This window comes from Pleurodeles waltl, chromosome 8, assembly GCF_031143425.1.
Source record: "Pleurodeles waltl isolate 20211129_DDA chromosome 8, aPleWal1.hap1.20221129, whole genome shotgun sequence".
Lineage (NCBI taxonomy): Eukaryota > Metazoa > Chordata > Amphibia > Caudata > Salamandridae > Pleurodeles > Pleurodeles waltl.
The window spans coordinates 28,491,467-28,504,121 of NC_090447.1; the positions used below are offsets into that span (position 1 = coordinate 28,491,467).

Genomic DNA, 12,655 nt, shown 5'->3' on the forward strand with positions numbered 1-12,655 from the left:
ACGATGAGGGGTACTGCTCTTATCCTACTGAGCTGGATTTTTCTCTCACCAAATTTTTAAACAAATGCTTGGTTGAGGTGGGTGGATAGAAGATGAAGTGCCCTATTTTGACTGAGACTGTTCCTGACTGGCCTTATCATATCATGTCTAACCTTCCTTTACAGTATTTGTTCCCGTCACTACCTCGAAGAGTTCTCCAAGTGATCTCGCTAAGCGCTATCATGTTAACACAGATGCTCCTGGACTTGAGTCCCTCATCCACTCCTTTGACTTTGCCAATTTTTGCTATTGCGTGATTGGTCGGATTGGATTTGTCCCCTAGGCCACAATCTATTTCAGAACTGTCTTGAAGCTGTTGCTCACCCACATTACCTTAAGTGGACAGCAGCAAGATGAAAGTACTTGTGCTGGCTGCTTCTCTTTCCCTCTGGTCTGACAGCTGGTGACAAACTTCTACGCGGGCACTTGTTTTGCACATATTGTTTTCTGGAATATAAGAATCCTATCTGATAAAACAAATCTCGTTAAAGGCCCAGATAAGTAAGATTTCCTCTATTTGCTTCCTCTCCTTTAAAACTCATGGAAATTTTTCTCTCCGCTCTTCTGACTTTCAAAAAACGGTGGATCAGGAAATGATTACTGATTGATTGAACTATTGAAACTCCTTGTGACTAGTACTGCCAAGTGTAGTGTATCCTGCTCCAAGCTATTCAGAACTCTGCTGCTGTACTCATTCCTAATTTATCTTGCTCGCCTCTGTACCTCAACATTTCAATGATGCCACTTTCTCCCAGAAGAAAAAATAATGTGGTTCAAAAGTCTCTGCATATGTCATCAATGCTACACAGGTGAAGGGCCCGCTCTATTTGCAGTCCTGTGTCCTTCTATAGACCCCCTCGTGTTCTGAGGTCTGCCTCCTAATCCTTCTTCAGTGTCCCACCCCTTTGCGAGATTCATCTCAGCAGATGATGTTCTCTTACCCTATGATGACGTTTTCATAGACGTCACATCTTAGCCCTTTATTGACACTCCTTTCAGCTGATTTTGCTGTCCTGCTGAGCTCTTTGTACTGTTCTGTTGTTCCTGGATATACCATATACCTACATTTCTTCCTGTGGTGAAATACCTTCCAACGTATACAACAAAGAAAAAAAAACAAAGTATGCACAACAGATCACACAATGTGCACACCCAGGGGCACCTTCTTGCACCAACAGCCACAACCATCAATCTGCAACTCACAAAGTATGTTCAATGGTGCACATCCTGGACAGTTGATGCAGAGAACTACATACACCCTTACAACTGCCACAGCACCTAAGATTCATTCACCTAGCGCCTTGAGACCCGCACGGGTGAGTAGCGCGCTTTATAAATGTTAATGATTTGATTTGATTCTCAAGTAAATCCCCAGGAGGAGAATGAGTTAGAGGCCAATGAAAGGTGGTTTTCAGCAAATAGCTGCACTCCTGGATTACACCGACCATGAATGCAGTCAGAGATTCCGATTCAGTGGGAACACCAGCACGTTTCATGTCACCCTAAGAAAAGAAGCCTCATCCGATGACCAAGCACATAACTTTTATCAGCGCTATGATAGTATGCTTCTTGGTCCCTGCAGACAGCTACCAAGCCAAAATCACTATACCACAACCATCTGAAGTTGTAAATAGCACAAAGACTTAACTAGAGAGACAGAAATAGAGAGAGAGAGAAGGAGGTAGGGAGAGATAAAGATACACTATTCTTCTCCCCAAATACACATTTGACCCCTATGCTCACCTGAAGGATGTTGTGGACAAATGTTGTGATCTCCTCCTGAACAATTGTGAGCAGGTTTTGTTCAAGCATGTGGTCTACCAAGAACGCAAGGTTCCCCAGTCTGTTCAGCCAGGACTCTGCCTGGCGTAGCCTCCTTTCCAAAGTTGTTTGTTGTGTTCTTTGCAAATAAACAGAATCCTTCAAAACAGCAGGTTTGGAATTCTCCAACTGCTCCTGCAAGATCTCCACCATCTTGAAACTGTCCCTTCGAACCTGCAAACCAAGCAGATGTAAAGCCTTTTTGCAGTAGACATTCCTCCCATACGCACTCTACCATAATCCTCTAAGCAACTGAGCACTTACAAATACAGACTGATACACAGATAGAAGGATGGACAGATAGACAGACAGATACACAGATATAAAGATAAACACATAGACAGACAGATGGATAGAAGGACAGACAGACAGACAAAAGGAAAGACATACACAGGTATGCAAATGGAGAGAACCAGACAGATAAAAGGATAGACAGATGATAGGAAAGACAGACAGGTGGATCGATAGGCAGACAGACAGATGGATATATAGACAGATAGTTTCACTCTTAAGAAGTGACATAATTAGGTTTTATGAAGATGGACAAAGTGTGTGTCTTGAGGATCATGTGATATTATAAGATACACACATTTGACGAAGAAGAGTATATTAGCACAATGAGTAATCAGAAACTTGAAATATTCAGTCTCTACAAATTCCCTTCAGTGACACCAAAAACATTTATCAGGAGAATTTTTACTTGACAATTCTTCATATCCTATTTTTCCAAATGTTATGTTATTTCTTCTACATTTATAGTCTATTCGCTGGTGTTGATTTAACACATCACTATCCTAGCTTTATGGAGAAGCGAAGCTGTGTACAGAGAGCTTCATATTATAGCTGTGGCCTCTCGATTGTGGAACAGTGTACATGGAAGACTGCTGTGCATGGAAGGAGGTGGAGAGTGAGCTGCAGAAAGAAGGAAGAGACAGAAGGAGGATTAGTTAGAAGTACAGTTGTTTTAGCTATCATGAAAACCTCGAGGGGACAAAATAAATCATTCAGAGTTGCACAATTTTTTGACTGAAGGCACAATTGCAACACAGACCTCCAGGTTCCAGATCAGGAATGTAACCACTGGACCAAATCTCCTCCATAACATTTAAAGCTGTATTTTAGATCAAAGCCAGAACTAGACTTAAGCGGACGGTACTCTGTCCATGGGGATGGCAGAGGAATTTACATCCACCAACCTGATGGACCACCATCTGCCAAACTTAGAGCTCACTACTGGCCCAGCGGTGTCCTCTGTACTATGACAAAGCTTTCATAGACATCTCACATCTTAGCCCTTACTATCATTGTGGCTACTATCACGATACAAAAGCGTTGATTGATGGCCACTGTCAAAGCTATCTTAGACATCTCACATCTTAGCTCCTTACTATCATGGTGGCTACTATCACGATACAAAAGTGTTGATGGATGGCCACTGTCAAAGCTTTCATAGACTGTTCCTGTACATCCTCAAAAATTTCCACTCCCTTTCCCGCGCTCCTGGCTCCAAGCCCTGGATAGAACTGCAACCTCAATCCTTTGGCCTGGGTCCAGACACCGATTTGTACTGCAACGCTGCCAGAGGGGTATCTACGATGGTGGGTTCGATATGGCTAATCTTTGTCTCTACTATTTGGCTACGAACTCTTGGTTATCCACGACTCATTTACTTGGGGATGGGCGGACCTGGCCTATCAACCTGAGCTTGCCTTCCGTGGCCTTCCACAGATACTGGATCTGCTATATGGCTCCCCGACCACCAGCACTGTGGAATCAATGACCAAAGTGGGTTTCCTTGCATGGCAAGCGGCCTTACGGAATATTCAATGGACAAACACCCTGACCCAACAGACGCCCCTTTGGCAGGGCACCTGGTTGAAAGAATCAGCGACACTACAAGGGTTCGGTAAATGGATCTGCTAGGCACCTCCCAGCTTGGAGATGTGTGGACCGGAGCGCATATGAGATCCTTTCAGGACCTGCAAACTACCTACCAACCCTCCCACACCCAATTTTATAAACACCTTCAGCTCTGCCATGCGCTTAACATACACCTATCTCACACTGATCCCCTCCCTGAATACAGTCCGCTCGAGGCCACATTGCTTATGGGGGCAGTGGGGCGGGGGGAGGGTCTCAAATCTACAAAGTGTTAGTTAATCATGCACCAGGCGATTTACACCACATTAGACTCCGCTGGGAGCAACGGTTGGGTCTCCTTGAAGAAGAGGATTGGTGGGATGCCTTAATGGCACCAAGAGTAGTGACTATGTTGTCACGGCTAAGACTGATACAAATATATAACCTATATGTGTCATATCGTTCACCTGCCTGGCTGCACCGAGCGGTGCTCCTCCCTGACTCTAATTGTCCCAGATGTATGGGAGCCCCTGCGGACTTCTTTCACAGAACATGGACATGTCCTCGCATTAAGCAATACTGGACTGCACTGTTGTATGAACTCACTGAAATACTAGGTTGGAAGCTCCCGCTGTCCCCACTGATGGTCCTGTTGGGGGTTATGAAGGGTATGTGTGGTACACGGGCAGAACGTACCTTTGTGGGAACGGCCTTGATGGTGGGGAAAAAAAGACATTGCACGTGACTAGAACTTAAAGGCTCCGCCTACCCTCTCGAGGTGGAGACGGGGAGGGCACTGATTGGTGTGCAAGACAGGAAAAGCCAGTTTATGAAGCTCGGGGTTGCCCCCGCAAACACGCTAGGGTCTGGTGGAAGTGGTTGGGCCAATTATCATGAACTTCCTTTGGGACTATAAAACCGTGGAGGTTGCAGCTTTCCACCTTGAATGTACCTGGATGATAGAACTTGAGAAGAACATGCGTACGTATGTTAACAGGTTGGCCCTTGATGTTTGGTGTCCTTTTCTTTTTGTATTACTTTCTGTAAACCCAATAAAAGTTGTTTATCCCCAAAAAATAAAACAAGAAAAAGTTAAGAAGACGAAGACATAAACTTGATTGAAGCTGGAGAAGAAAGGGAAAACAAAGACATGAATGTTTAAAGTTTTGAGGGACAAAGCTTTAAGAAAACACAATGAATACTGAATGTTCATTGTAGACCAGGTTTAGGGGTGATTTCATGGTGACTGTAATGGAGCAGGACTGGGCTGCGCCTACGGGGTCACTACAGTCAATGTTTTTACCTAGGGACTTTGTTACCTTTCTGGTTTTCAAAATCCTTCAGTGGGGGAATGCAGGAGTCAGAAGCCAACAAGGGTCCCTCAAAGTCAGAGAGGTCACCATCAAGCTCCAGGAGAAGACTTCTGTTTTGTCACCGAAAGGTAAGAGAAAATCAAAGCTGGATTTCGTAGTTGCTGGGGTCGCTTTGCTGCTATGGTACCCATGCCACCTTTCCCCAGTCCCATGTTTCACTTCAAACTTTCTCCTTATTGGTTCTTGAATTCTTCTAAATGGCAATGCAGGATTCTGAAGCCGGGCAGGGCTACATGTGGCTAGCTAGCATAACCACTAAGTTCATCTATAGCTTTTTAACTCATTGCAAAAAGTTCAGAGTTGGATAAACCTGGAAATCTTGCTTCCCGAGAATGCACCTTCCCTCCGGTACCACAGTACTTGTCTGTCTTCAAGAGATTACAAAAGCTATTTTAAGTGTCAGACAAGTCCTTTCTGGTATCTGCTACAGCCACAGGCCCTCACCACAAACTTCTAGGCACCAGGACTCTCTCTAGTCAGGGATCTCTATATGACCATCCCCTACCAGTCAGTTGGATATTCTTGAGAGCAGGGAGACCATCTGCCTTTTGTGTCCATGTAGCAGCAACAGGATGCCAACCAATTGAACAATGGCCGCCACTTCAGTAGGGAGCAGTTCAATTCCCTAGGTGCCAGGAGCAGTAAGGACTCCTTCAGCCATCTCCTTCGGCAGAATCTTCTTGCAGATGTTTCTCCAGGTCCAGGAATGTTTTGAGATGGTGCAGTGAGGTGTTGGTCATACCCTTTCTTCATCAACAAGAACCTAGTGTTCCCTTTCCGACATACCTCTATTGAAATGAGGGAACTTCCCATCTGCAAGTATTGCTCAGGGAATGAATGTTTCTGTCCTGGGACCCCATTTGGCATCTCTACTTCAAACGAAGGACTGTCTCCTACTTTCCCGTCCCAAATGATTCATTGTTGCTATGTGCTGACTATGTACACCTTTCCAGCTCTCCAACTCCCAGATGCAGGTCCATTCTCCGCCAGCAAATGGCACAATTACACTACTAAGCAGTGTGAAGAATTACGGAGTTACAGGTAATAACAAGTCCTAATGGTGTTTAGCTAAATGTGTCCAGCAAATGGTTAGCTAGATATAAGGCTATTCACATCTAGAGGAAGGTTGGGGTGTGCAGCATTCACTTCACAAAACTGCATCGTAATTAGACCAGAAAATCCAGGTCAACTGTGGTAGATAAACCAGCGGGCCGCAAAAAAGATTACGGTATTAAATCAAAAGAATATCATACGACTGTCGGCAGCCACCACAAAGTGGCTATATGTTGTCGGTAAAAGAATAATCAACAGGTATTAGAACTTACTTGGGTAGCCCTGGTGCCTGGGAGGTCCACCTACCCCTCGCTTCCGGAATAATGGGGAAAGCGCAGAACATCGGGAAGAAAAAGCCTGCTTGCCGGAAGCGGGTGCGTCCAGCCAACGCGAGTGTTGCTAAGCAACGCTGCTAAGTGGTGAACGCTTCGGTCGTGTTTAAGAGGCAGCATAAAAACAAAAAGAGGACTGAGCCTCGCTCCAACTTAGGATTATTACTAAACGTTCGAGAAGGGAACTGTCTCGATCAAGTAAGTCATCTTTTTTGCGGCCCTGCGGGTTTATCTACCACAGTTGACCTGGATTTTCTGGTCTAATTAGGATGCAGTTTTGTTTTGCACGTACGAGGAGAAAATAATTACCATAGTATCGCTCTGTAGTAGACAACATGCTTTTTCCTAAACACGACTTGACTTTTCATAATGCTATTGTACCATGACCTGATATCTACTGCCTTATTCACTCAGGGGATGCGGTGTCCCACACAAATTAAAGTTTTGTCAAGGGACCATAGCTTCCATTTAGGGGGTACCATAACTTGACTGGTATGTGTGGACTCTAATATTTGTTTCCCTCATTAACCACCTTTCTATGTTTTATTTAATGACTAGACAGTGCATGCTCGGCCTTTTGGCCTCTGCTATCCGATGAAGCTCGTTCCCTTAATGAGGGGGTAAGCATTTTTATAGATTTTTCCGCACACGAGTGCCACCGCCCGCACCATCACAGTGTGTCTCTCACTCAATAAGACACTCCCAATTGTGGTTTAATATGTATATGTTGTAATTCTATGACTTCCTTGTCACCTGTGTTATTTTTGATTTCAGGGCGACATTTAGGAATAGGACGCTCTAATCCCATACACTCAATGTAAGTGACTGGAGTACTGACATACGATAGTCTTAGTCTATAGGAGTTATTTTTCAATTGTAGAGAAGGAGAAGTTTACCTTTACCTGGTCCTGAAGAAGCGTCGCTGGATCCATATGGACAACAAGAGACGCAAAACATGTTGTCCCCGTTATATGTGGTAGAGAGTGTTTTGACCATTGTTCTCATTTCACTTTCCTCATTCATTTTAACCTTGGCCTTTACCCCCTGTGGTTGTATTAAATGGTTATCCTAAGTTCTGGGGTCCTGAGCCAATTTCAATCTTACTACTCTCTTTCTTCCTTTCTGCCTCCCAAGCTCACTATTGGGGTCTTGGCATCATCGATTTAAGATCTCCGGCAAAGAGCCCCCCATATGGGGTGTGCCCGTCAGACATTGCAGTGCCAGTCTGACGAGGAGCACTTCCGATGATGAAGCATGACACCCAGTTGGGTGTGTGAGGATTCTTGCTCCTAGAATTAGGACTCCTCCCTCCTCTGTGGAACAGTGTATTTTTCTGTATAGCATATTCATTAAGGGAGGTGATACACTGGACCATTATTCCTCCCGATCCCTTTCTTTTTTGATCGAGTATGAATTGCAACACTCCTTTTGTGGTGTATTTAATTGGTTGCAAGTGTGAGCGGTATTATGTAGGTAGTACAATTCGACCTTTAAAAGTGAGAATTGGGGAACATGCAAGAGCCCTAGGACAACAAGACACTAGATACCCTCCGGTGGTACATATGATGAACTGTGAGTCTAAGAATGCACTTTTTTTGGGTACGAACAGATATTGAAAGACCCGAGAGGGGGGAATAGGGAATTGACATTACGTAGAAGAGAAGCAATGCAGATATTGCGCTTACGGGCAGTGGAAGACGGGTTGAATTTGGATAGGGAATTTGAATACTTTTTGGGGACTTAAACACTGACACGTAAATGGGTTATACTTTTAGTGTTAGGAATCTGATTTTGACACAAATTAAGTTGAAAGATATTCTGTTTTGTTATGCTCTGTTTCATTTAACAAAGAATTTGATCAAAATGACTGTGTTATGGTTGGTATTTGTGGTACCAATGAAATTATGTGGGGAAATGAACTTACCAGCAAATACAATGTATGTTTTCGCAATATACTCTTTACTATGGTGAAGGAAGCTCGTGTATATGATAGTTCTCATTGGAGAAGAATGATACCAACATCAAGACCTTTGTGTGATTGAAATTGTCCTGTATTTACATTGCTTATATTTATTTTTTGTTATATTTTATGTAATTTTTTTACTGTGGGATATTGGTAATCAGAGCTGATACTATATATATATTGGGATGGTTGCATAGTTAGGTGTTATGTCTGTTTAATTCTTTATATGGGCAGTATTGTACACATATATCTTCTTGGGTCTCAATTTACACTTTATTTATTTTTTCTATTCTATATTGGGCTTTCTTTCTTTGTTAACATTTGTAACTGTCACGTTATAATTATGGTGGTTTGGGGATATTCAGGAATTCCACTGGGGTAATGGTTTGCAGTTCCTTTTCTATTTTATTTATTTATAATGAAGGACAATGTTTAACTGGTCCCTCATTTATTTTGATGATGAGAGAAACTTGGTACTCGAATGTGGGGCATAGTCCCGCTTTTATTTTGAGTGAAGGAGGTCAGAAATCTTGGTCCTTCATCTATTTCGCTGATCAAGTAAGATTTAAATATGCCAGTTACAAGGACGCGCCGCATATAGCGGGTGCGCGTCTCTCTTCAAGGTCATACGGAGGTTGTGTTTACTTCGGCAGCTGCCGGAGGAACAACTATTTTTTCACAAGGTATTATTTTTGGGCTTCACAGAGGGGCTACATTACGAAATATTTAAGATGTAGATATGGCATCAATGTTGTTACTTAACAAGACGAGGAAATGGCTCATGATATATTTGTTTATAGGAAGTGGATAGCGTTTGAAGTTCAGTGTATTGAAATGCTTTGACTGTGGTTTTGCAGTCAGATGAAGTTTAATGGTGTTTGTGGTACAGTGTTTCTGGAGGTAAAGTGCTAATGGCACACATTAAATTGGGATATCACCTGGTGGTTTGCTCATTATAACGTAGCAGTACACAAGGGTTACACTATATTCTCATTCTTGCTATTTTACATTTTTTCTATTATACTTCATACTCTTATAAATCATTTTGCATGTACACTAGGGTGATTATGGCAGTGTGTATAGGGATTGTCAATACTGTGGGTATTTGCACTGATTAATAGGGTGATTTTCTGAGTTTTTGACTGGGACGTTGGATACTAATTCACTTAACAGGATTTTGTTTTCTGGATTCCACTAGGCATTGATGATATATGTCTTGGGTGATTTAAATATGATTTGTTTGAAGGTAATTTTGGTTGTTGATGATTCTTGGGATTTAGATATGCAAATATAAGAAGCGAATACATTCCAGCCCTGAAGAAGTCAAACGACGGGACACATGTTTGCTGAGAGGTCGTTGTAAGGATTATTGGATGTTATGTTCAAATTTAAGGCCGTAAACAAATTTGGAGGAACACTCAACATCAAACATAATGGACTTGGAAGTTAATATGGATTACGATTTTACCATTCAGTGAACTTGAGAGACATTGGACTTATATATACCTTTTGTGATGTTTTAGGGATTGTGCAATGAATTATTAGGGGAGCATGTATGTATTTGTTTGGAAATTAAAAAACTAGGTAATTTATAATTTATTACTGTTTTTGGTTCTACTGCTTTTCATTGAGCCGTGTACTATAATATTTGCTGAAAAAAATTGTTTGATATATATACTATCTTACCATAAGGGTGAAAGCATGCATTTTTGGAACAATTGTACACTTGTTCAACAGCAGCCTCAGTATTTGCACAATTTGTTCCTATAACAGCAAGAAGCGCCCCTGATCGATCACGTTACGCGTAATTAATACAAGATAAAGCACAAGAAGGGCAATCAATATGCAAACTTTTACAGTAACTTTGAAAAAGGGCTCAAACACTTGCTGGATGTTGGACACTGCAGATGACTGGATGTTGTGCTGCTTCTGTAGAATACAGTGATAGTTCATACACTTCATCTATGGACAATGCTGAATGCTGACTACAAAGTAGGAGAAGGCGAAGGGCCAGGAAGATGTGGCTGATGCCTGGAAGTGATGATAATGGGGTCCAGTAGCATGAGGAGGCCACTTCCTGCAAACGTGAGAGGGCGCGTGCCTGAGGCTGTGAGAAGGGTGAGGCTTGATGAACTAAATCAGGTAAACTCTGAAGTACTGGAGACGCTCTGTGTAAAATAAACGATCATGGTTGCCTGATGTCTGCAAGAAATCTGGGGCTTGAGTAAGGACCATATTAAGAAGGTTGAGATCTCAGCTTGTGGGCCAATGATTCTGGGAGTTCAGATAAGGCTAGGAGAACATAACCAATTATATCTGAAGTAGAAGAGAAATAAAGTCCTAAGAGGTGGGAAGATCAGAGGTTTTTGACCATGAACCACCAAAGAGTTGGAACGTTTAGACCTCAACATGGAGCAGGTAAAGACCTTGTGCTGTAAAAAAGGCTCCAGTTTGAGGATGGGTGACATCTAAGACTGGAGCCTGCAGGGACTGCTGAATGCGCACAAAAGGCTGCGTTTCAGACTACAGCCAACACAAAGGTGTAGGTCAGTGAGATGTGCGGTGTAAACCGAAAGTGTAAATAAAGAGGGTCAGGTTCAGCTAAGGCAGGTCCTACAAGCCTCCGGAGGATGGTACACTCCATGGTTTGTTTTCACACATCACTTTGATGTTTACAGTCTATTCCTTACCAGTTCCAAGATCGTAGTACAAAGTGTGAGGAATTGACTGAGCTGCCCTTTGGCTTCCTGGTTCTCATGAATGAATGCTTTCTGAAGATCTGCGAAAGAGAAACAGCGAGACTGGTCCATAGGAAGCCAGTGGATGGTGCGTAGCTCCAGAAGCAACCTTTAGGGGAAAGAAACAATAGACCTCATTGTAAAGTTCATTTGCTAAAAAAACATTTTTACTTCTTCCATATTTTGTTTAAAGGGGTACAGTTAATGAATTTAAGGTACATGTATAAACATTTGTAGTGGTCGCAAATGTTCCAATTAGCAAAATCGGGCCATTTGCGACCACTAAACACCATTTAGGAATGTACAAAGCCTATATTGTGATTTCTTAACCAATTACAAAATCACAAAATAGTTTGTGATTGGGTATTAGGAAGGGCCATGTAAAGGGCATCCCTTCCTAAGAGTGAGTCGCAGGAGGATGTATGAATGTTTTGCGACCGGAATGCAGTTGCAAAAATGTGCAGTTTACCACCAACTTCAAATTGGCGATAACCCGTTTACTAATGGGAAGGGGTCCCTAAGGGACCCCTTTCTCGTTGTGAATGTGGATGCAGACATTTGTTAAGAGCAGGCAGTGGTCCCAGGGACCACTGTCTACTCTTGAAAAATTAAAAGAAAACTTTTCATTTTCTTTTTGAAACACATCCCATTTTTCTAGAAGGAAAACGGGCAGCATTTTTTTTTTTCAAGTGGTTTATTTAAAAAGCAATTACAGACATGGTGGTCTGCTGACCCCAGCAGGCCCCCATCCCTGTGATTTCAGGCTATTTCCAATGGGTCGCAAATTGCAACCTACCTCATGAATACTCATGAGGTAGGTCCATTTGCGGCCCACTGGGAATTGCTAAATGTGTCTGAGACACATTAGTGCATCGCTGTTTGTGATTTCCTAACTGCGAATCGCAAAGATTCACAATTAGGAAGTCTCAAAAAGAATTATTTGTACATGTGGCCTCTTGCCTCTACAGACATTACAGCACTACAAACGCTGTTTGAATAACAACCTTCCAGGGTGGTCCTAGAGAGGTCGCTGTGCCCCGACGGCCCAGTGATGCGTGGGACGTTACAACAGAGGTTACAAATGGTGGAGCCAACTCAGGATGCGCTATCAGAAAGCCTGTGGTCCCCCGTCTCTAGGGGTTCCGGGGTGGGACATGGCTCCGACCAGCTATAACTAGCCTGGTGGTTCTCTTCCTGCGTAGAGGGAGACAGGACTCAGTTTGACCAGCTGGATGGCTGTGGGATTGGGGAGCAAGAACCGACGAGCCTCGATGTTGGGCCCTTGCTGAAGCCCCTTCTGAGACAGTGGGAGAGCAACATATCATGGTCCCTGTGCCAGGTCACCCCCCCTCTTCCCTGTACTGCCCCCTCACCCTACTGAAGTCCCAACCAGCACCCTGCTCTCATGGGCCCCCTCCTCACAGCAGGTGGGACGGGCCAACATTAATCCCACGTCCTTGGGAACCAGGTGTGGAA

The 12,655-nt window shown here is 43.2% G+C and overlaps 1 protein-coding gene across 1 annotated transcript in view; it reads right to left on the bottom strand.

Moving 5' to 3' along the window:
* Positions 1-12,655, bottom strand: part of DNHD1 (dynein heavy chain domain 1) — a 337,397-nt gene that overhangs the window by 242,939 nt on the left and 81,803 nt on the right. The window contains exons 7-8 of the mRNA XM_069203282.1: positions 11,132-11,288; positions 1,783-2,034 (exon numbers count right to left, since the gene is read on the bottom strand). Of these exons, the coding sequence (XP_069059383.1) occupies positions 1,783-2,034; positions 11,132-11,288 (409 nt within the window). The remainder of the gene's footprint in view (positions 1-1,782; positions 2,035-11,131; positions 11,289-12,655) is intronic.